At 42.1% G+C, this 22,920-nt stretch overlaps 1 protein-coding gene across 2 annotated transcripts in view; it reads left to right on the forward strand.

The window, feature by feature from the left end:
- Positions 1 to 22,920, forward strand: part of XRCC3 (X-ray repair cross complementing 3) — a 35,287-nt gene that overhangs the window by 2,689 nt on the left and 9,678 nt on the right. Inside the window, exons 2-8 of one of the 2 annotated variants that reach the window (XM_040332356.1) lie at positions 1,803 to 1,873; positions 5,346 to 5,483; positions 8,121 to 8,333; positions 10,302 to 10,456; positions 13,102 to 13,314; positions 16,190 to 16,236; positions 17,882 to 18,547. In XM_040332356.1, the coding sequence (XP_040188290.1) occupies positions 1,803 to 1,873; positions 5,346 to 5,483; positions 8,121 to 8,333; positions 10,302 to 10,456; positions 13,102 to 13,314; positions 16,190 to 16,236; positions 17,882 to 18,104 (1,060 nt within the window). In that variant the 3' untranslated portion in view covers positions 18,105 to 18,547. Of the gene's footprint in view, positions 1 to 1,802; positions 1,874 to 5,345; positions 5,484 to 8,120; positions 8,334 to 10,301; positions 10,457 to 13,101; positions 13,315 to 16,189; positions 16,237 to 17,881; positions 18,548 to 22,920 lie in introns of those variants that run through there. The other variant, XM_040332357.1, reaches the window with a different exon arrangement.

The following is a 22,920-nucleotide window of genomic DNA, read 5'->3' on the forward strand; positions in this document are numbered from 1 at the left end:
GGAGAGCCTATTACCTGCACTTCCGTGTTTACATGTGATTGGCTGTGATTGGACACAGCCGATCACATGAGCAAAGAGCCGTGTCATGCTTCTGTGAGGTGTGGTGCACGCCCTGCCACTGCAGCAGAAAACACGGAACAGAGAATCTTCGGATCGGGAACACACCCACACAGAGAGTAAAGTAGAAATATAGTAAATATTGTGTTTTTTTTTGTTTTTTTTATCATTCATGAAAGTGTTTTTTGTTCCCCTCCCAAAAAATCGCATTTGAAAAATTGCTGTGCAAATTCTGTGTGACATAAAAAAGTTGCATCAACCGCCATTTGATTCCCTAGGGTCTCTGCTAAAATATATAAATAAATATTTGGGGGTTTTGAGTAATTTTCTAGGAAACAAAATGATGCTTTTTTTTTTTTTTTTTTTTTTTTTTACATGTAGGAGAGGAATGCCAGAATTGGCCATCTGTGGAAGTGTTTAAATGACAGGTTTGCCTTATGGCCGATACACACCACAAAAATATTCCAGATCCGCTCCGGACACGTTTCTGCATAAGGCTTCATTCACACCTAGGCGTTTTGTCGCCTGTAGCCCGACGCTACAATACGCCGGAGGGTTGAAATTGCATTGTTCTCTATGGAGACTGTTCACATCTCCTAACGCAGAACGCCGTACGTCGATAGAACGCCGAATTTCAAAAAAGTCCCGGACCCTTTTTCGACGCGCGTATCGGCGGCTTAGGCGTTCCGCATAGCCGACGATACAATGTAAAAAAAAACGTGGTTAAAAACGACGCGTTTTGTCGCCGCAAATCCACGGGACAAAAAGCCTATTTTTTGTCGCCGCAAAACGCATACGCGAAGGTGTGAATGCAGCCTAAGTGTTTTTGGAGCCTTCCAGAACATTTTTGATGTATTTCCGGGTGCATTTTAGATGCTTTTTTTTTTTTTTTATTGTACTAGGGTCCAGTGCGTGTTTTCTGTATATCTCCTGTCCTGGACTCGTCATTGGCAAACCCTGGAGCTGAATCTTATGACGATGATAGATAACCACTCTGTGCGGACACCGCCATGGGCTGGATTCAGATACGAGATACGACGGCGTATCTCTGAGTCCGGCCGTCGTATCTATGCGCCTGATTCAGAGAATCAGTTACGCATAGATTTCCCTAAGATCCAACCGGCGTAAGTGTCTTACACCGTCGTATCTTAGGCTGCATATTTACGCTGGCCGCTAGGTGGCGCTTCCGTATATTTACGCGAGGAATATGCTAATTAGGTATATACGCCGATTCAGAAACGTACGTCCCGCCGGCGCATTTTTTTACGTTAGGCTTTTTTCGGCGTATAGTTACCCCTGCTATATGAGGCGTAGCTAATGTTAAGTATGGACGTCGTTCCCACGCCGAGTTTTGAAAATTTTACGTTGTTTGCGTAAGTCGTTCGCGAATAGGGCTGGGCGTCATTTACGTTCACGTCGAAACCAATACGTCCTTGCGGCGTACTTTGGGGCAATGCACACTGGGATATTCTACGGACGGTGCAATGCGCCATACGTCAAATACGCGGGGTCACAGTTAATATACATAAAACACGCCCACATCATCCTCATTTGAATTAGGTGGGCTTACGCCGGACCAAATACGTTACGCCGCCGTACTAAGGGCGCCAGTTCTTTCTGAACACGGAACTTGCGCCCAAATTTACGGTGGCGTAACGTATCTAAGATACGTTACGACGCCACATAGATAGACCATTCCATCTGAATCCAGCCCCCCGTTTTTAACAAATAATGTTTTCTTTCAGAAATCCTCATGAAGACATGGACTGGACTCAGCTGGATGTGCATCCTCGTATCATCTCCGCTGTTATCAAGGGTAAGATGTCTCATTGAGATGCAGATTTCTTGGATCATGCTTCTGGTTACAGCATAGCTCTATATTTTATTTATTCATATAGTGGGGGCCCATTATCACATTGTTGGACCAGTGGTGGTCCGCTTTCTTGACATGGGGGGGGGGGGGCAAGTGTGGTTCATGAAACAACAGCAGATATGATACAAGAGATGAATAAGTGAGGAAAAAAAGGACGCTACCTAGTACCTTGTCAATATCACAAAACTGTGTGCTCAGTTTATAACATGCCTAATTATTATAAAACCATAAATATAAAAAAATGCCATACAAATTATAAATGGTGTAGTACCAAAAGAAAAATACTCTATTGTGACAAAAAACATTAAAAAATATATATTGAAAAAATATTAAAGTTCTGTGTAAATAGTCCAAACATTGAACTCCAACTTGTGTTTGTCAAATCCAGCGCTCCACCCAAAGCGAGATAATCTATTGCGCTCACCAGAAACATTCGGCCAGCAAGCATGGATATGTGTAAATCTTGCTCCTCAATCGATAAGCCAAAATAAATCCATTTAATCTTCTTTCTCCGTTCCCAATCACAGGCTCTACAAAGACGGCTCCACCAATGAGCCACATATAGGCAGATGATAGTGTAATAACGTTTTTTATTTTGGATGGTTCTTAAAACAATTGTGTATTGTACTTACATATATGCAGTCTTTGTAAGGCACCAACATGTTTGCAGCTCAGGGATCTGTGAAATCCGATCCGTCTGCCCTGCGCAAGTGGCGTGCGTTCCAAAAAACACAGCAGAACTCAATCGCTCCTAAGAATATGCGTCTTAAGCCTCTCTTCTATGCATTTCACGCATGCGCGCGTCATTAGGAAGTGTTTCACACAGCTTTGTGATATTGATATGGTAGTGCCCTTTTTTCTCACTTATGCATTGCCATTAGTGCCTCACAGCAATGAATCTGTGGGCGGGGGGCTTATCCCCCAGATCCCGCCCCCCATGTGAATGAGTATGGGGGTACCCATGCACCAAAAAAAAAGTAGTGTAGTGTTAAAAAATACAGTAGACAGTTTTTGACAAGTCTTTTATTAAAAATGTCTTCTTCTTTTGTCTTCTCTTGCCCCTTCTCCTGCTTCTTTTTCTGCTCTTCTTCTCTCCCCCCTTCCTTCTCCTTCTTCTCTTCTTCTCTCCCCCCTTCTTCTTCTTCTTCTTCTTCTTCTTCTTCTTCTTCTTCTTCTGCTCTTCTCTTCCTTCTTCTCTTCCCCCTTCTCCTTCTCCTCTTCTCTTCCCCTTTCTCCTTCTTCTTCTGCTCTTCTCTTCCCCTTTCTCCCTCTCCTCCTGCTTCTTCTTCTCTCCCCCCTTCTTCTTCTTCTGCTCTTCTTCTCTCCCCCCTTCTTCTTCTGCTCTTCTCTTCCTTCTTCTCTTCCCCCTTCTCCTTCTCCTCTTCTCTTCCCCTTTCTCCTTCTTCTTCTGCTCTTCTCTTCCCCTTTCTCCTTCTCCTCCTGCTTCTTCTTCTTCTGCTCTTCTTCTCGTCCCCCTTCTTCTTCTGCTCTTCTCTTCCCCTTTCTCCTTCTCCTCCTGCTTCTTCTTTTTCTCTACTTCTCGTCCCCCTTCTTCTGCTCTTCTTCTCTTCCCCCTTCTCCTCTTGCTTCTTCTTCTGCTCTTCTTCTCTTCCCCCTTCTCCTTCTCCTCCTGCTTCTTCTTCTGCGCTGCTTCTTCTCTTCCCCCTTCTCCTTCTGCTTCTTCTTGTCTTCCCTCTTCTCCTTCTTCTGCTTCTTCTTGTCTTCCCCCTTCTCCTTCTCCTCCTTTTTCTTCTCTTCCCCCTTCTCCTTCTTCTTGTCTTCCCCCTTCTCCTTCTCCTGCTTCTTCTTGTCTTCCCCCTTCTCCTTCTCCTCCTTCTGCTTCTTCTTGTCTTCCCCCCCCCCTTCTCCTGCTTCTTCTTCTCTTCCCCTTCTCATGCTTCTTCTTCTGCTCTTCTTCTCTTCCCCCTTCTGCTTCTTCTTGTCTTCCCCCTTCTCCTTCTCCTCCTGCTTCTTCTTGTCTTCCCCCTTCTCCTTCTCCTCCTGCTTCTTCTTCTTCTTGTCTTCCCCCTTCTCCTTCTCCTCCTGCTTCTTCTTCTTCTTGTCTTCCCCCTTCTCCTTCTCCTCCTTCTTCTGCTTCTTCTTGTCTTCCCCCTTCTTCTCCTTCTCCTCCTTCGTCTTGTCTTCCCCCTTCTTCTCCTTCTCCTCCTTCTTCTTGTCTTCCCCCTTCTCCTTCTCCTCCTTCTCCTCCTCCTGCTTCTTCTTGTCTTCCCCCTTCTCCTCCTTCTCCTTCTCTTCCCCCTTCTCCTTCTCCTTGTCTTCCCCCTTCTCCTTCTCCTCCTTCTTCTTGTCTTCCCCCTTCTCCTTCTCCTCCTCCTTCTGCTTCTTCTTGTCTTCCCCCTTCTCCTTATCCTCCTTCTTCTGCTTCTTCTTGTCTTCCCCCTTCTCCTGCTTCTTCTTCTCTTCTTCTCCCTTCTCCTGCTTCTTCTTCTTCTGCTCTTCTTAAAAATGTCTTCTTCTTTCTTCTTCTTTCCCCCCTTCTCCTTCTCCTTCTCCTCCTGCTGCTTCTTCTTCTGCTCTGCTTCTTCTCTTCCCCCTTCTCCTTCTCCCCCTGCTTCTCCCCCTGCTTCTTCTTCTGCTCTTCTTCCGGTCTTCCTCCTTCTCCTCCTTCTTCTTCTCCACCTGCTTCTTCTTCTGCTCTTCTTTGTCTGGTGTTGTTCTTCCTCTGCCACTGTTCCCGACGGCATCCCTCCTCCGATGCTGCGTCCCGCTGATCTGTTGGCGCCAATGTCCTGCATTTCTTAAATAGCGATGGGGGCTTGGCAATCGGATTACATCTTCCGGAGGCCATGCCCCCTTGTGACCTCACTGCCAGGGCATGATGGTGTCAACACTGCGCATGCAAAGATAGTCTTGGTCGTTATCCGACAATCTGCAAAAAGAGAATGTAATCGTCAGATTCTGCCCGCCTCATTGCTCATGCAGGAGAATTGACTAATCTCGTGACAGGTGGATTTCGATGTGTTGCACGATTACATTCTCCATTTGCAGATCATCAGATAATGGCTCAGACTATCTTCACATTCGCAGTGTTGACGTCATGCCAGCTGATCAGCATATCAGCTGGATCTGCGCATGCGTAGATCGTCGGATGCATTTTTCCATTGAACACCGGCCATAAACAAAACTAAATTTGTCCGGTTTAGCAGGAACCGGTCTAATTTTGATCCATCTATGGGCAGACTGGTTGTACTAAAGTTGTTCTATCAATCAACTTCAGTACAACCAACCTGTCTGGGTTTTTTTTTGTGTGTGATTACTGCTGCCCGCTATAGGAAACAAGTGATTTTCTTTGCTGCAAACCGTGGATGAAGGAAAGAAAATTGCTTATGTATGGTCAGCCTAAGTGTGATTGGAAGATACTGGCCACTGATAACATGTTGTGTCTTATTTTCAGCAAACATTAAGTCTCCCAAAGACCTTCTTATTTCCTCTATTGGGGATTTGCAGAAAGTGACTCAGCTCTCCATTACTGACATCTATGACTTACAGAAAGCAACTGGCGCAGCTCTCCAGAAACATTCAGCACTTACAGGTAAAGTCATCTGCAGCTATTTATTTAAAATGTATACTGGAAAAAAATCAAACCAAATGAACCTTCGTTAAGCTCTGCACAATTATTTTTTTTAAATGGTGTCTACATCATCCTGGACAGCTACCGAAAGGTTTGCAGCACATTACAAAAGCTAAAATCCTCAGTCAGTCATTTAACCCCCTAAACAAATCTTAAAGTGGTTTTAAACCTCAGTCATGAAATCTGAACATATATCTGTAGTGTTTACTTGTCTATCTCCAAAGCTCTAAGTGTTGTTTCTCTCTGGTGCTTGGTTCCCGAAACACATGAGATACATTTGCGATGGGGAAGGAGATCTCGGCATACAGCTTGTCTATTCACAACACAGCTCTGCATGTTCCTTTGTTCCTGTGCTGTGTGAAGGAAGGGTGTCCCTTTCCTCCAATTGGCTCATAATATATTGTACAAGCGCACTAACTGCAGCTCTCCGCCCCCTCAACTGTGATACTGACAGATGAAGAAGGATTTTATGGCAATTCTGCACTTTTGAATGGATGTAGAGAATAGACAGTTGCAGATAAACAAGTAAGACTTATGTAGGGGGATTTGTTTCATCTCTATGTTTTACCTGAGGCTATTCGCTTCACTGAGTATATGCAAGTGTTTACAACTACTTTATTGGGCTGATCATATGTAGCGTATTGTGTGTGATCTGTGATTGGTCATCAGTGCTCACATGGTACCCAGGCCAGTCACGGCACCCTGTACCATCTGATAGCTGTGGCCAATCGCCTCATCATAATAGTATTAATTGTGAAAGCCATTCATGACAGTTGAAATGAGTAAAGAAAAAAATCCCTGATCACCCCCTTCACTTAGAGTAGTACAGTGTCACTATTGTGACGCTGAACTACCGTGATGACAGTATGTAAACAAAAAAAATATGTTAAATTAATATGTATATATATATATATATATATATATATATATATATATATATATATATATATATATATATATATATATATATATATAATTATTTTTTTATATATATAAAAGTTTTTATTTAAATGTTATTCTTTTACATACCATAACCAGTCGGTATCCCTGATCACTGCCATGCCAGTCATATGATGACGCTGTACTGCATTGCTGATGGTATGTAAAAAATAAAAATTTGAGGGGAAAAAGAACACATTTTATTTAATTTCTTAATTTTTTCCCCAAAAATTACTACTTCAAAAAAACTCATTACGCCAATAACTAAATACCTTGGACTGTCTACTTTCCAAAAAGAGACCATTTTGGAGGTATTTTGTACGGTCCTGGTATTTTAGGGCCTCAAGATATGACATAGGCCGTCAGTACACCCGGATTCATCAATTTTTATTAAATATAAATACCATAGTTTGTAGACTCTATACTTTCACACAGACTAAATATATTCCGTTTTAGGTTTATTTTACCAAATAAATGTAGCAGAAACAGAAATTTAGCATTTTGGCCTAAATTTATGAAGAAAGATTTGCTTGCAAAATTTGATAATAGAAACTAAGAGAAAAATTTTGTTTCTTTTTCCCAAATTTTTTTATTTTTTGTTTTTTTTTGTTTGTTTATATAGAATAAAAAAAAAAACCCCAGTGGTGATTAAATACTATCAAAAGAAAGCTCTGTTTGTTTGAAAAAAAAATTATATAAATTTAATTTGCATACAATGTTGCATGACTGTGCAATTGCCAGTAGCACTGTACTGAATAGCAAAAAATTGCCTGGTCATGAAGGGGGTATAACCTGCAGGAGATCAAGTGGTTAAAAATCTAGGCCCAGATTCTCAAAGGACTTACGACGGCGTAGCGCCATGTACGCTGTCGTAAGTCCGAATGAGAGCCGTCGTATCTATGCGGCTGATTCTTAGAATCGGTTACGCATAAATTTGGCTAAGATACGAGCGGCGTAAGTCTCTTACACCGTCGTAACTTAGGGTGCATATTTACGCTGGCCGCTAGGTGGCGCTTCCGTAGATTTCCGTGCCAAATATGCTAATGAGCTAGATACGCCGATTCACGAACGTACGTTAACGTAACGTAAAGTTACCCCTCATAAAGCAGGGGTAAGTCATGTTAGGTATGGACGTCGGAACAGCGTCGTGTTTTACGTCGTTTGCGGAAGTTGTCCGTGAATGGGGCTGGACGTACGTTACGTTCACGTCGACTAGGCATTGAGCGGGCGTAATTTAATTTGAAAATTCGACGCGATACTGAGCATGCGCCGTTCGCAAAAAAAAGCGTCATTTACGTGGGGTCATAATTTAGTTTACATAAAACACGCCCCCCTGTTCCTCATTTGATTCAGGCGCGCTTACGCCGGCACATTTACGCTACGCCTCCGTAACTTTAGACGCAAGTGCTTTGTGAATACAGCACTTGCCTCTCTAAGTTGTGGCGGCGTAGCGTAACTACGATACGCTACGCCCGCCTACATTTACGCCGCTGACTGTGAATCTGGCCCCTAGTGTATACCACTATTCTAGTGATGCAACTCGAATACCCCAAACCCAACCCCCCCCCCCCCCAAACCTGTTGATAGGGCCTGTATGCCTTTACGTTTGACTTGAAAGGGACATGAATTTTTTTTTCTGACCATTTTGATGGATTTCAGCTTTGCAGCTCTACACAGAAAAGTCCAGATTCCCCGCACAGCACCAGAAACTGAGCCTCGGATGTGGAGTTCTAAATAATCTGCTGAGAGGAGGGCTCCCCCTGGTGGGCATTACAGAGCTGGCAGGAGAGAGCTCCGCAGGAAAGACTCAGATAGCCCTGCAGCTGTGCCTTTCTGTTCAGTACCCAGAGACCTATGGTGGTCTTGGAGCAGGTAAGCCTCAAATATATGGATGTGTAAAATATAAAAATAAAAAAAAGTTCAGAATTGATCAAAAATGGTGACATTGTAATCTGTATGTTTTTATTAAACTGTACATAGCGGAGATCTTGCGGTGAAAGTGTATTTCAGTGATTAATAAAATTGGGTGCAGTGTCTTTCTAAATTTTTGTTTTTACTTTCTATAAAAGTAAAAGAAGATTACTAGAATATGAGGTATATGTATTTCACTGATGTTTGTCACCTATACCAGTTTTGCATTGCCATGTAACTGGCATTGAGCACCCTGTCTTTTAATCTTATGAAATGAAAAAAACTCAACCTATAAAACCTAACTTTTATTAGTTTAAAAAAATATTCTTTACAGTCCCCGGGAGGTTTATGCTTTATTGTGCTATTATGCACAGCAGCACATGATAGACTTACTTGCATGCGCACAGGAGTCATTTCTTCACGGCACAAAGCAGGTGGCGCAATGTACTCTGAGCTGCGCATGCATGTCAGCGGTTTAAATTTTTTTTTTTTTTTAATACAGCTTTAATGCATAACTAAAGTCGAAAAACGTAAATTCCCAATTCATCCTGTTTCTTAATGTTGGCCCGGATTCAGATACGAGTTACGACGGCGTATCTCCGGATACCCTGTCGTATCTATGCGCCTGATTCTTAGAATCAGTTACGCATAGATTTCCCTAAGATCCGACCTTGGTTGCATATTTACGCTGAACGCTAGGTGGAGCTTCCATAGATTTACGTGAGGAATATGCAGATTGGGTAGATACGCCGATTCAGAAACGTACGTCCGCCCGGCGCATTTTTTTACGTCAGGCTTTTTCCGGCGTAAAGTTACCCCTCATAAAGCAGGGGTAAGTCATGTTAGGTATGGACGTCGAAAACGTACGAACAGCGTCGTATTTTACGTTGTTTGCGTAAGTCGTTCGCGAATAGGGCTGTACGTAAGTTACGTTCACGTCGAAAGCATTGACAGTTTGCGGCGTAATTTGGAGCATGTGCACTTGGAAACGTTCACGGACGGCGCTTGCGCCGTTCGTAAGAAACGTCAATTACGTGGGGTCACAAGTAATTTAAATAAAACACGCCCACATCATCTACATTTGAATTAGGCGGGCTTACGCCGACACATTTACACTACGCCTCCGTAATCTAGGGCGCAAGTTCTTTCTGAATACAGAACTTGCGCCCTAAGTTACGGCGGCGTAGTGTATCTGAGATATGCTACGCCCGCCGATGGATACGATAATGTATCTGAATCCGGGCCGTTGTGTCTACATTAACACCTTTCCTTTCTGCATCAATTTCCTTTGTCTACAATTCATTCTGCTCTCTCAATATATCCCTTATACCTTCTACACACAATCGTAATTTCCATTGAAAAAAGTCAGACGGAATTTTTTCATCGGATATTTCGACCGTGTGTGGGCCCCATCTGACTTTTTTCCCGTCGGAGTTTAGAAAGAGAACAATTTCTATCACAAATTCCGATCGTCGGTGTGGAACTCCGACGGAGAAAAAAACACGCATGCTCAAAATCAAGTCGACGCAGGCTCGGGAGCATTGAACTGAATTTTTCTCGGCTCGTCCTAGTGTTTTACGTCACGCGTTTTGGACGGTCCGAATTTGGTCTGACTGTGTGTATGCAAGACAGCTTGAACGGAATTCCGATGGAAAATTCCATCAGATTTTATCCCATCGGAAATTTCCGATCGTGTGTACAGGGCATTATTAGTCACCCATTCAGATGAACTGAGAGCAGAGAGTGAAAGTGATGACAAGTAATGGGTCCAAGTGAAAGAGCAAATCCCCGGCAACCCTTTAAACAAGCCAAACGATCAGATTATCTTGCAATCGCTTTGTGGTGGACACTGCAATAATATGTCAATCTGCTCCCACTGACTATACACTGTACCTTCCTGTTAATTCAGACAATGATATTTTGATCTAGGGGCTGTATACATCTGCACAGAAGACGCCTTCCCAAATAAGCGCCTCCTACAGCTGATAAAGACTCAGCACAGACTGAGAACAGATGTTCCGGCTGATGTCGTTCGCAAAATCCGATTTGGAGATCATGTTTTCATCGAGCATGCGGCCGATATAGTAAGTTACAATGATGTTGGGCAAGTAGGTCTCAAGAAGCATATATGGGCATCCCACGGCTTTCCATTATATTGAACATCACCAAGTTCTGGCATACTGGTAAAGGACAATGACGAGTTTTTATTCATTGATACAAAACCTTTTTTAGCTGGAGTTAGGCTTTATTTGTTAGTCACTTATGTAGAGTCCATCTAAATCTACTAGCTAGTTTCTGTCTTCACAGGGGCATATTCATGCTGGAACAGAAAAAGTTGGAAGTTCTTGTCTAAATCTTCTAGTCTGTCTAACACTGGCCAAAGGTGGATTTATTTTTATTTTTTTTTGATCAGCCAAGTGACCAATCAAAAAGGAACGGAATCCTTCACCCACACAAGAAACATAATATAAGGTCTGGTGTCACCCCCAACATCACCCCAACCCCTATTACAATATATATATATATTAGGGTTGTCCCGATACTGATACTAGTATCGGGACCGATACTGAGCATTTGTGCGAGTACTTGTACTCGCGCAAATGCTCCCAATGCTTTACCGATACTTTTTTTTTTACCCCGAGAGCGGGCGGAGAGTGGAGCAGAGCAGTCCGAGTATGGAGGAGAGGAGAGCTGCTGCCGCCTAGTCCCCTAAGAGAAAGCCAAAAGCCGGAAACTTTGATAGGCAGATCACCCGTCCCAGGATTGGACGGGTGATCTGTCTATCAAAGTGCCCGGGCAAGGGGGAGTGTCTATACATGATGAGGCGCGGCGGGGAACACACAGCTATTCAAATGAAAGCTGTTATGTTCCCCAGACGCAAATCAACTAGATGTCGGCAGGGGTGGGGGGGGGGGGGCTTGGCTTTCTCTTTGGGGACACAAGGCTGCATTTAGGGACAAGGCTGAATTTAGGGACATGGCTGCATTTGGGGACACATGGCTGCATTTTAAAAAAAAGTATCGGTATTCGGTATCGGCGAGTACATGAAAAAAAGTATCGGTACTTGTACTCGGTCCTAAAAAAAGTGGTATCGGGACAACTATATATATATATATATATATATATATATATATATACACACATATACATACATACGGTTCGCCCTGGGACTTTAAATGGAGGTGAATATGGTAAGCCAAAAAAACATATCATGGTAGTAAAAACGTAGATTTATTACAGTTTGTTGCACATATAAGACATAACAGCAAAAAAATATGCATATCATGTGAACATGGGTCAGTCCACATACATGCAAGCAAAGTGGATAAAGGAATCCTCCCTGCCAGCGGGACGTCTCCGCATTCCTCCAGTTGGCTGCAGGACTGATTAAACAAGAATTTCCCAACATTCCCATTTGCGGGAAACCAATCAAGAGATGGATTTTTATCTAGCAGTGACTCTGCTGAACCAGCCGAATTTCGATCAATCTATGACCACTACTTTCTCAAACAATGCCGCTGTCCAATAATGTCTCTGTTGCTCTTCAATAGAGCCACTCTAAAGCCTCATACACACGATCGGACTTCAAACAAACTTTTCTGTGGATTTTTGTTTGAAGGGAGTTGGCCGGGCACACCCAGAGCATACACACGGCAGGACTTTTCTGCAAACTTTCCCAACATCACATGTTTTTTTTGCTATTTACCGCCACCCTTTGGTCAACTTCTGCTATTGTTGGTTGATTTTAACATTGGTTCTGAGCATACGTGTTTGTACTTTGGACAAAAGTCTGATGGATTTCTGTACACATGATAGGACTTTGCACCGTAGGACTTTTGTTGCCGAAAAGTTTGTTAGTTTGCAGAGCAAACTTTTGTCCGATGAAAACCGAAAAAGTTTGTCCGATGGAGCGTACACACGGTCGGATTTTTTTGAAAACCTGCTCAATTTGAAGTTTTTATTGTCAAAAAGTCCTACCGTGTGTATGGGGCTTAAGACAGGAATTGTGTTATTGGTAAGATCACCAGGTCAAAATAAAGGAAAGGAAGTTTAAAAACATAAAAAAAAAAAAAAAAAAAAGCAGCGACCACACCTACCTAAGGATTGGTAAACCGCAATATAAAAAAAAAATTGTGGCTTAGATACACTTTAATCACTTGACAAAAAACAGCTTTGTAGCTTGTAGCACGGTCATCCAGTTATGGGAGGGCATCTATTGACTTATAGAGGGTCCATGGTTGATATATTCTAGTAATTTTTTTATACATATGTTGCTTATTAACCTCTTCCCGCCATCCGTCCGCATATATAAGGCCTCTCGGCGGGTGGGCTTTAACACAGAGAGGCCTCCTATATGCATCTCAAATGTAAACACCTTTGTGCTGAGATGTGCCCTCCCAGCACACATACAGGTGAGTACCAGAAAGCTCCCGATGCCTACTTGCAATCGGGAGCTTTCAGATCATGTGACAGCCAATCACAGCGGAATGTCCGCCTCCACCTCCCGGCATTTAGAGCCTCTTAAAGGGCTGGGAGGTGGTGACGGGAAAGGGTTAAAGCATGTGAAAACCACTCCAATGGTCTTGCAGGTACACAAGTGGCACACTTTCTCCATTATGTAACTTTGTTTTATGAGCGATTGCAGCTGTATTGCTGCACTGTCAACTTTTCTTACACTGTATGGCTCATGTTCAAAGACTACAGACCTTGTGGATGTGTCATTTTGCAGGACATGCTCATCGAGTGCATCACCAAGAAGCTTCCCATCCTCCTCCTCCGGGGTCAGGTCCGTCTGATCATCATAGACTCTATTGCTGCTTTGTTTCGCTGTGAATTTGCTGCAAAGGATGCAGTCGTGAAAGCAAAACATCTTCAGACGATTGGGGCCAAACTCCACCAGTTAAGCCGAGACTTTACAACTCCTGTATTCTGCATTAATCAGGTATTCAGTATGTGTCAGTTTTTCTTTAAAAAATAGATACAAAAACTGAAAAAAACTCAAAGGGGGTGGGATTTTTAGGGCAACAAATATTAACCTCAAATTCATAAAAAATGTATATAAATTTATTACATATTTATAAATATAATAAAAAAAAAATACCGACAATAAGACAATGAACAACTCTGCAGGGTGCCCAAACTTTTGCAGACGCCATTTTTTTGTTTTCTGTCATTTTGAAAGTGTAAATGATGGAAATAAAATCTAACTTTTTTTGACCTATTATAAGAATGTCTAATCTGTAATTTGATGCCTTTTGGAGATTTTTCCATCTTTCCTTGGCTTCGTTATGCACATTAATACAATTTTTTACCTGGGGTGCCCAAACTTTCGATCCCCACTGTAAGGATGTATAAAAAGATTGTATGACAAAATGATACTGTCTGTCAAGCAATGCCCGTCACCAAGGGGCTGGCACATAAGACGGATAATCCGACGCGTTTCGAATGTATAGCATTCTTCTTCAGGGTAATTTACAGTATCAAAATCTAAAATGAAAAATACAAATAAATACAAATTAAACATTTCAGAAAAATAACCATCACCATCCCACATCCCCAGCTGTAGACATAATGACTCGATTTTCCTTAAAAAGTATGTACCCAGTGTCTCAGGGTGTGTCCCTCACAATGCTCCAAGATGGAGGTATTCACTTTTTGCACCATGCATTCAATAGCTCCCCATCCCTACAACCCATAGGGAGGCAGAATAGAAAAAATTCAACGAGATGGCGTCTAAGATTCCCTCATCATATCACTGTAGTGGGGGAGTTTCCGGTTTCGGAAACGACCTCCGTGAACTTTGTGGTATATTATCTCCCTTTTTTTGGGGGGGTTTTATGCCGCATTCAGATCTCCCCCTGCCCTTGGGTTTGTTTGCCTCTTCATCTACATCGTGACATGGTGGTTCCTCAATGTGAGTAGCTGCCAGGTCTCAGATGTGGCAAAACCCAGGAGCAAGATGGCCGTGGCGGAGTTTCCGGAGATGATCGCTGCGGACTCTGTGGTATGTTACTTCCCCTGTTTTCAGGGGATTTCGTGCCGCATTCAGATCTTCCCTTGCTCCTGGGTTGTTTCGGCCTTTCCATCTGCATCGCGACCTGGTGGTTTCCCTAATTGAGCGGCTGCCAGGTCTTGGATGCGGCAAACACCCAGGAGCAAGATGGCCGCGACGGAGCTTCCGGAAATGACATTCGCGGAAGCCGTCCAATGACGGCCTTCCATGCACGTCGCGTCTGATTGACGCAGCGTGTTACTGGCCCAGCTGTGTTGCGCACCTTAGTGTGCGCCACGGTCGGGAGGAGGGGAGAAATCATCATCACCTGAAACGAGGATAGGGTGAGTATTTAAGGATGCCAAGGGGGGCATTTCGGCGTCATTCCCTCTCCATCTGTGGGAGGATTAGGAGGCGTTTTTGAGGTCACCTAACAGGTGTTTCCTCCATTCACAATAGTATCTGCCAATTCTCGTCTCCCTTTGGGCCTTGCTTTAAGGACATTTTGGGGATTTCTTCCATCAACATATGGTAAGCCCTCTACTATTGGATATTTAGATGAGTTTTTGTCTCTCTCCCTTGGTGGTCCATTTATATATTAACCCCTTTTTTGGACCTGTTTATTCCCTTTCTCCCCCACTACAGTGATATGATGAGGGAATCTTAGACGCCATCTCGTTGAATTTTTTCTATTCTGCCCCCCCTATGAGTTGTAGGGATGGGGAGCTATTGAATGCATGGTGCAAAAAGTGAATATCTCCATCTTGGAGCATTGTGAGGGGCACACCTCACTTTAAGGAAAAGTGAGTCATTATTATGTCTACATCTGGGGATGTGTGATGGTTATTTTTCTGGAATGTTCAATATGTATTTATTTGTATTTTTCATTTTAGATTTTGATACTGTAAAATGCCCTGAAGAAGAATGCTATACATTCGAAACGCATCGGATTATCCGTCTTACGTGCCCCATCAGCCCCTTGGAGACGGGCATTGCTTGACGGACAATATCATTTTGTCATACAATCTCTTTTTATATATCCTTATGTCCTATTGTTCATTGTTGGTATTTTTTCTATTATATTTATAATAAATGTATATAATTTTTTATGAATTTTTGAGTTTAATATTTGTTGCCCTAAAAATCCCACCCCCTTTGAGTTTTTGATTGAGCAAGGGATGATGGCAACCACATGCCGCCCTACATGAGTTAATTATTTCTAAAAAAAAATAAAAAAAAAATAGATACAGCCAAACGTATTTACATTTTGGTGAACGTGCTCAAGAGTTTGATCATTTGTCCTCCTTTTTAATCAGTGACCCCAGAGAAACTTCCCAACCACCTTCTGTCGTACAAGACCACCAAAACTGAAAGTCTGCTCTGGGGGGTTCTCACTGAAGTGCATGTACATAAATTCTATTCAGAATTGACTTCTGATACCAGTATTATAATCTTCAGTGAGTCAATAACCTCTAAAATAGTAAAAACACAAAGGAGGGCACAGACACCTAGTGCATTGCCACCACCAACATTTATTGAATTCAAAAGCTAAAAACATACTCAGAACCATGAGACGGAACAAGCGCAGAGCTCTGATGAAGAGGGTATGTCCCCGGAAACACCTCAGCCTTCAAACTGCAGCACACATGGCTCGATGACATCACCTATGACCAGAGTTTTATTTGGTGGACTTGAAAACTGCTATGAAGAATGTATGTACCCACCCTGTGAAATGGTCACATGCTTCTTTTCTAGTGTAATATAGGTGAGTGAAAAGGAGAACCTAGCTTGTACTTTACTGTAGCTCCATTGTGTTCATTTGTAGGTTACAGATGCCATGAAAGAAGCAAACTCTGTGCCGATCCATATTGGGTAAGATCCCCACTTCTGGTTTAGACTTGCATGGTCACTTTGCCTTCTCTATGCATGTTAATGATCGAGCATATACAGTACCTCATCCTGTGATCCAGTGTGTGCACTGATGTCAAGGAACTATTGTAATTACACTAGTGATACCCAACTGCCCCCTTTTTCTCCTCCCCCCCCCCCTTACCTTTTTATTGCTTTTCAAAAACACATACCCACACAGCCAATTTGGGTGTGTGCGTTGCAATCTGCTGTTTGAGTTCCACACGGCGGGTCCTGTGCCACCATCTTGCTTCTCTTTAGACTGCCTCTTCCCACTGCAGGCAACCAGCTCCAGTGATGTGCTAAACCCACCTCCCAGCTGCTGAGTGTGCCAGTTCTGCAGCCTCCTTGGAGATGTGATGCGAGTATCCCAGGAGGCTACAGGACCAGGTACACATCAAACTGGGCCAGAATAGTAGTGGGTGATGGGGTTGAAAAATACAAAGAAAATTTAAAAAATTCCCACAATTATGCTGAAAAGTGGGTAGGGGAGTGTTAAAGCAAAACTAACTCTCTTTTGGGAGTTGGGTTCAACTATAAACAAATTCTGAGTTCTATACAATATCATTTACTGCATCCACATCAATCAGAGCTTTTCTCACTGTAGCTTCATATCACAGCTCGGGGCTTATATAGCCTCCATCTCATGCGGTGTGTGTTTTGTAGGTGGTGCTTAAAGGGGTTGTAAAGGTTAATTTTTTATTTTGTAAATAGGTTCCTTTAAGCTAGTGCTCACAGCGTCTCTCCGCAGGGATGTAAACCCAAGGGAGGGGGCGAGCACGCTGACCAACCCCCAGCCAGAACGGCTCGGATGATGGGGGCAAGCTTACTGAGGAGAAACAGGAAGTGAGAAATTCAGACAAAGAAAAAAAAAACATTTAGAAGGGAAATCAAAGGAAAAGTTAAGTGACCCAACAATGCACTAGCTTAAAGGAACCTATTTAGAAAATAAAAACCTTTACAACCCCCTTTAAACCGAGGAACCCACAGGACTATAAATGCACAAGCTCAGCATCAGTATAATAGGCTGCATTCCCTGAGTGTATTTGAAAAAAAAAAAATATAGAATTTTTGTACTCACTGTAAAATCCTTATATCTGAAGTTCATGGACAGACACGGCTCCATTAATTCTTGACATTAGGGTTATGTTCCGTCTATCAGGAGAGGACTAGAGCATAACCCTAATGTCAAGAAGTAATGGAGCCGTGTCCGTCCATGAATGAAAGAGAACATTTTTTTTCCCACTTTTTTTTATGTAATTTCACTAAGGCTGCATTCACACCTGAGCGTAGCGTTTTGCGGCGTTTTATGCCGCGACAAAACGCTGCGTTTTTTTCTGCGATTTGGTACAGGTCTAGGGTCACCAATGTAAAACGCTCAATTCGAGCGACAAAAAAAGGTCCGGAACTTGTTTGGGCTTCAGGCGTTCGGCGTCAGGCGTTTTGTAGTGGAGATGTGAACCATCTCCATAGAGAATAATGTATTTTTTTCCCCTCTAGCGTTTTGGGCCCTCGCGCTTCAGGCGACAAAACGCTCAGGTGTGAATGCAGCCTAAAGGATAATTTTGTGTCCCCTGTTTAATATATTTCCTGTATGTATTACATTTAGATTGGAGGATAAAAAGATGCTACCGGCCTTGGGAATTTCTTGGTCAAATCAGCTTCTAATGAGACTCATGGTGGCACGGACACAGCGCGAGGCTCCTCCGCCATTCATTGGCTGCATTTTACGGACAATGGAAGTCATCTTTGCACCGCATATTCCACAAGCCACCTGCTACTACACAATAGACTTGGAAGGTGTGAAGGGAGTAGAAGTACAGGGCATGTAACTTATATGAATCAAAGGTGGCCAACTGAAAGGACTATACAGCAGAGATTCCAAGCCCCCTAACTGATGAAACATTTTCTTTTTCTTTTCTTTTGAACTGGGTACTGTACCAATGAATAATGCACAGATATCTTTTAGAAGCTTCTCACGAATGGTTATTGAAGACTTTTAAAGAATATACATAAAGCCATGGTGCCCCAAAAAGAAACGTTTAATATGTTGCAGCTCACCAATCCTTGGATGTGGTGGCTGCTTTAGTTTTCTTTTTTTTTTACTTTACCTGGACAAGATAATCTAGCAAGTAACACACTTCCTATCTTAGGATGGCTCCAGTCTATGTACACTTTGTCCCATGGGGGATGGGTGCGGAACAAGTTTAAAAAAAAGTAGATAATTCTTTAAGAATTTGACCTGTTTTAACCAATGACTTCATTGATGATCAAACGCGTAGGGTGTAGTCACAGCGTGTGACCTTGCACATCGGGAAGAAGCGCCAATTTTTTTGTTTGGAAACAACATTGGTATTTATGACATGCTTATTTTATTTTTTTCTGCTTTTGCGAGTGTTCTAGTTTTTAAATGTTATTTGCTACACTCTGGGGGTTATTTACGAAAGGCAAATCCACTTTGCGCAGCAAGTGCAGTCGCTGTAGATCTGAGGGGAAGCTCTGCTGATTTTATCATCCAATCGTGTGCAAGCAAAAATTCTCTTTTTTTATTTTCCTTGCATGTCCCCACTCAGATCTACAGCGACTGCACTTAAAAATGCACTTGTAGTGCAAAGTGGATTTGCCTTTCGTAAATAACCATCTGTGAGCTTTTTCCTTTTGATTATCCTGGGAGTTCTTTGATCTTTTTACTGGACTGGCTGGTGATAATAATGAGAAAGCGGTGTTGGGGGAAGAAGCTGGCAAACCATCCATACCTGAGTGAGTGACTTGTATAGCGCTGACAAATGCAAACCGAATCGTCTCGAGGCTCCTTATGTTAACCAAGGATTTAAACTGTGTTTTAGACCATTACTTTGGGAGGATCAAATCTTTATGGTAAGAGACAGAGGGGGTTATTTACGAAAGGCAAATCCACTTTGCACTGCAAGTGCAGTTGCTGAAAATCTGAGGGGTAGATCTGAAATGAGGGGAAGCTCTGCTGATTTTTTATCATCCAACCATGTGCAAGCTTAAATGCTGTTTTTTATTTTCCTTCCATGTCACCCTCAGATCTACAGCGACTGCACTTCCAAGTGCACTTGTAGTGCAAAGTGGATTTTCCTTTAGTAAATAACCCCACAGTGTGATTAGGTGAAGGTGACAAGTCTTGCTCTTCTGTAAATCACCCCCTGTGCATCTGTGCATCTTCAAGTCCTTAATATTTTGCAAGGACTCTTGTAGTGGACTTTAGGCTTCATTTCCTTGGACGTTTTTACAGCCACTTTTCTGAGCGTTTTTTGCAGCTTAAAAACGTCTCTCCATGTTAGTCTATGGCCTCATGCCCACCATGACGTTTTTGAGCTGTAGATGGCTGAGCCGTTTTAAGCTGCAAAAAAAAAACCAGGACCAGTGCGTTCTAAAGCTCCAGTGTTAGAGCTGTAAAAACGCTACCGCTGCGTTTTTGAGCTCCAGCTCAAAAAATAAATTAAAAAAACATGGACAGGCGTTTTCAAGCTGTAAAAAAAGTGGCTGTAAAAACGTCTAGAGAAATGAAGCCTTAACCTCTTTTATATATTTTCCTGGATAGCATGAATGTTTTTGTGATATGCTAGAGCTCCTTTAGCACTGCAGTGTGTGATTAATTGAATATAAGCCCATATTTTTGTGTGGAAAGGCTACACCAAAATTCTTTAGTGATCATAAAGAATATGTTCATTTTTTTTTTTTTTTTTTTTAGAAATATCAGACTAATACTGGCAATACACTCTACGAAAAATCGTCCAAACGAACTTTCGAAAAACGAACGTTCGGCCGTGAGCAGCAAACAATATGGCCATCATGTAATGACCGATAAATTGTTCAGTGGACATAATACATTTTTTTTTTTTTTACATATACCTAGTGCAGAAAGTTTGGACGGGAAACACATTAACATATTACAAAATTTGTAAATTTACAAGTGAACCTTATTGATTACTAAAGCAGCGCTAGTTGTCACTATTCAAAACGTGACCCCTCTTTCCTATGATAGTGCATATGTGGCAGAGTCCAGTGAAAAAGTGCTTATGGGATATGGTGTGCTTTCCACTGCAGGTGACTTCCACCGTGTAACACTCCACTGCAAAAATACTTCTCCCGTGTATCACTCTCTCCTTAAGGGTATCTACTCACCAGAAGTCAAAATTTTAACAGGCACTGATAAACTGCATCATCAGATCTTCCGCCACATCCAAACCATGATCGATCCGTCGCCATTCCACGAGCGGGCGCAACTTTGAAGCATATGTTAGGTATCAATTTACTCAGCACAACATCTTTTACAATATATAAAAAAAAATTGGGCTAACTTTACTGTGGTCTTATTTTTTTTAATTAAAAAAAGTAAATTTTTACCAAAAAAAAAAGTGAGCTTGTAAGAACGTAAAAGTATTGCAACAACCGCCATTTTATTCTCTAGAGTGTTAGTAATTTTTCTAGCAAAAAAAAAAATGGAACTTGTAAATAAAAAATCTCAGAAAGAGGCTTGGTGCTTAAGAGGTAAAACAGAACAATTTTTTGGTGGTATTAAATCAGTTTTCGTTTGGGAAAATTTGTTTTTTTTTGCAAATATGGCATTTTTTCCTTCCCTGATGTGTGCCGATGATGCAGCTCTGATGAAATGGCACCAATGATAATCAGTGCAGGTCTCTCGTGTTGGCTCTGCCGTCAGTGTGCCGATAACCGGTATTTCCTTGTTTACATGTGATCAGCTGTGATTGGACACAGCTGATCACATGGGTAAAAAGCCACGTCATCGGCCCAGGGACATAGTACGCCACCAATTGCTATACACCCCTGGAAAGCGCGGCGACACCAGATGTCTTCCCAGATGGAGAGCCACCCTGCCGCTCTCATTTGTCTATACAGTGAGCTGGAGGTGGTTAAAGTGGCTGTGAAGGCTGAAGGTTTTACATCTTCATGCATTCTATGCTTGAGGCTGGGTTCACACTGGTGCAAATCAAGTAGCTGAACAGAATTACAAATCTTTTCCAGGAGAAGACAGCACATGCTATATATTAGCTATTTACCTGCAGGTAATTCAAATAATCAATGCCCACCCAAAACTTAAATGACAAATGGTTTGTCAAGTCATTAACACTTAAATAATACTAGTAAGAGCCAATCTAGCGATCTTTATTAGATAATGTATTTTTACTGGATCGTCTGGGCGTTAAAAGAGCATAGATGACAAAGTAATACACATTTCACATTAGAATACAAATGACACATTCATAAATATAGTACCCCAGGTACTACATGGAGCAGAGGGACATTTATTTACAATCAGTTTTCAGTCCTTCCGACATGATTTCCTGTGTCCAACATTCGGGTCCAGATTCCAGCCAAACAGACGTGGAAAGAGTGGTCATGTGATCATCCTGCAGAGGGAAATAGACTTCCTTTTTTTGCAATATTTTTTTTTTTCCGTATATACAAGGTTTGGAATTCTCATTTTGAAGCACAGTTGAGCAGCTGACATTCTGGTAACCAGATTTTGGTCATCCAATTACATTCGTAAGTCTTACAGCAATATGGTATTTATTTAACGCAGTAACCTTATATATCACTGTCTTATTTTTCTAGATACCTCACTTGAATGCACAGTGCCTTTGTTTTGTATCCAACATATATATATATAAAAAAAAATGCGGTAGAGTACTTAACATTTATCAGATGCCCTGTTTTGTTAAAATACCCAAAATGAATAAAACAGTTGGGGTATGTACACACAGTGTGCTCTCAGTAAGTCTGGAAAAGGATGTATTTTTTTTTTTTTTTTTTTGCACTACAGTTTAGAAACCTTAAAGTTTTTTTCAGAACGCAAGCTGAACTCCAGGCATATAATACAAAAACACACAATTTGTCCCATTCATATGTTTTAATTAGAAAAAATTGCATCTTTAGACAGAATTAAAAATAGATGAAATCTGTCCCGAAACCAGCTTCTTGTAGCCTCCTGAACTGCAGCACTCACACTGGAAGAAGGGTACCACCCTAAGCCACTTAGAGCGGTCAGTCACAACATAGAACATACTGACAGGAGGGGAGAGCAGGATAATAACAGCGTGCATTCTCCAGTCCAATCACAGGCTGGAAGGTGGTGACCAAAATATATTGGTAAATTACAGTAAAGAAAATAGAGATCGATCTGGCAGGACTGCCTAGACAATAAACATTTGTGGTATTTTAATTGTGTATTTAGACATTTGTCTGGAGTTCCACTTAATTTTCCACAGAGCATTTTTATGTATATATTTAGGCCCAGATTCTGAAAGGGCTTACGATGGCGCAACGCCATGTGCGCTGTCGTAAGTCCTAATCTGGGCCGTCGTATCTATGCGACTGATTCTTAGAATCAGTTACGCATAGATAACCATTAGATCCGACAGCCGTAAGGCTCTTACGCTGTCGGATCTTAAATTCCATTTTTATTTTCCGCCGCTAGGTGTCGCCTCCGTCGTTTTCCCGATCGAGTATGCAAATTATCAAAATACGCAAATTCCCAAACGTACGCGTGGTCGACGCAGTGAAGATACGACGTTTACGTTAGATTTGCGACGCGTAAAGTTGCCCCTGCTATATGAGGGGCAACCAATGTTAAGTATGGCCGTCATTCCCGCGTCGAAA

This window comes from Rana temporaria, chromosome 13 (assembly GCF_905171775.1).
Source record: "Rana temporaria chromosome 13, aRanTem1.1, whole genome shotgun sequence".
NCBI lineage: Eukaryota > Metazoa > Chordata > Amphibia > Anura > Ranidae > Rana > Rana temporaria.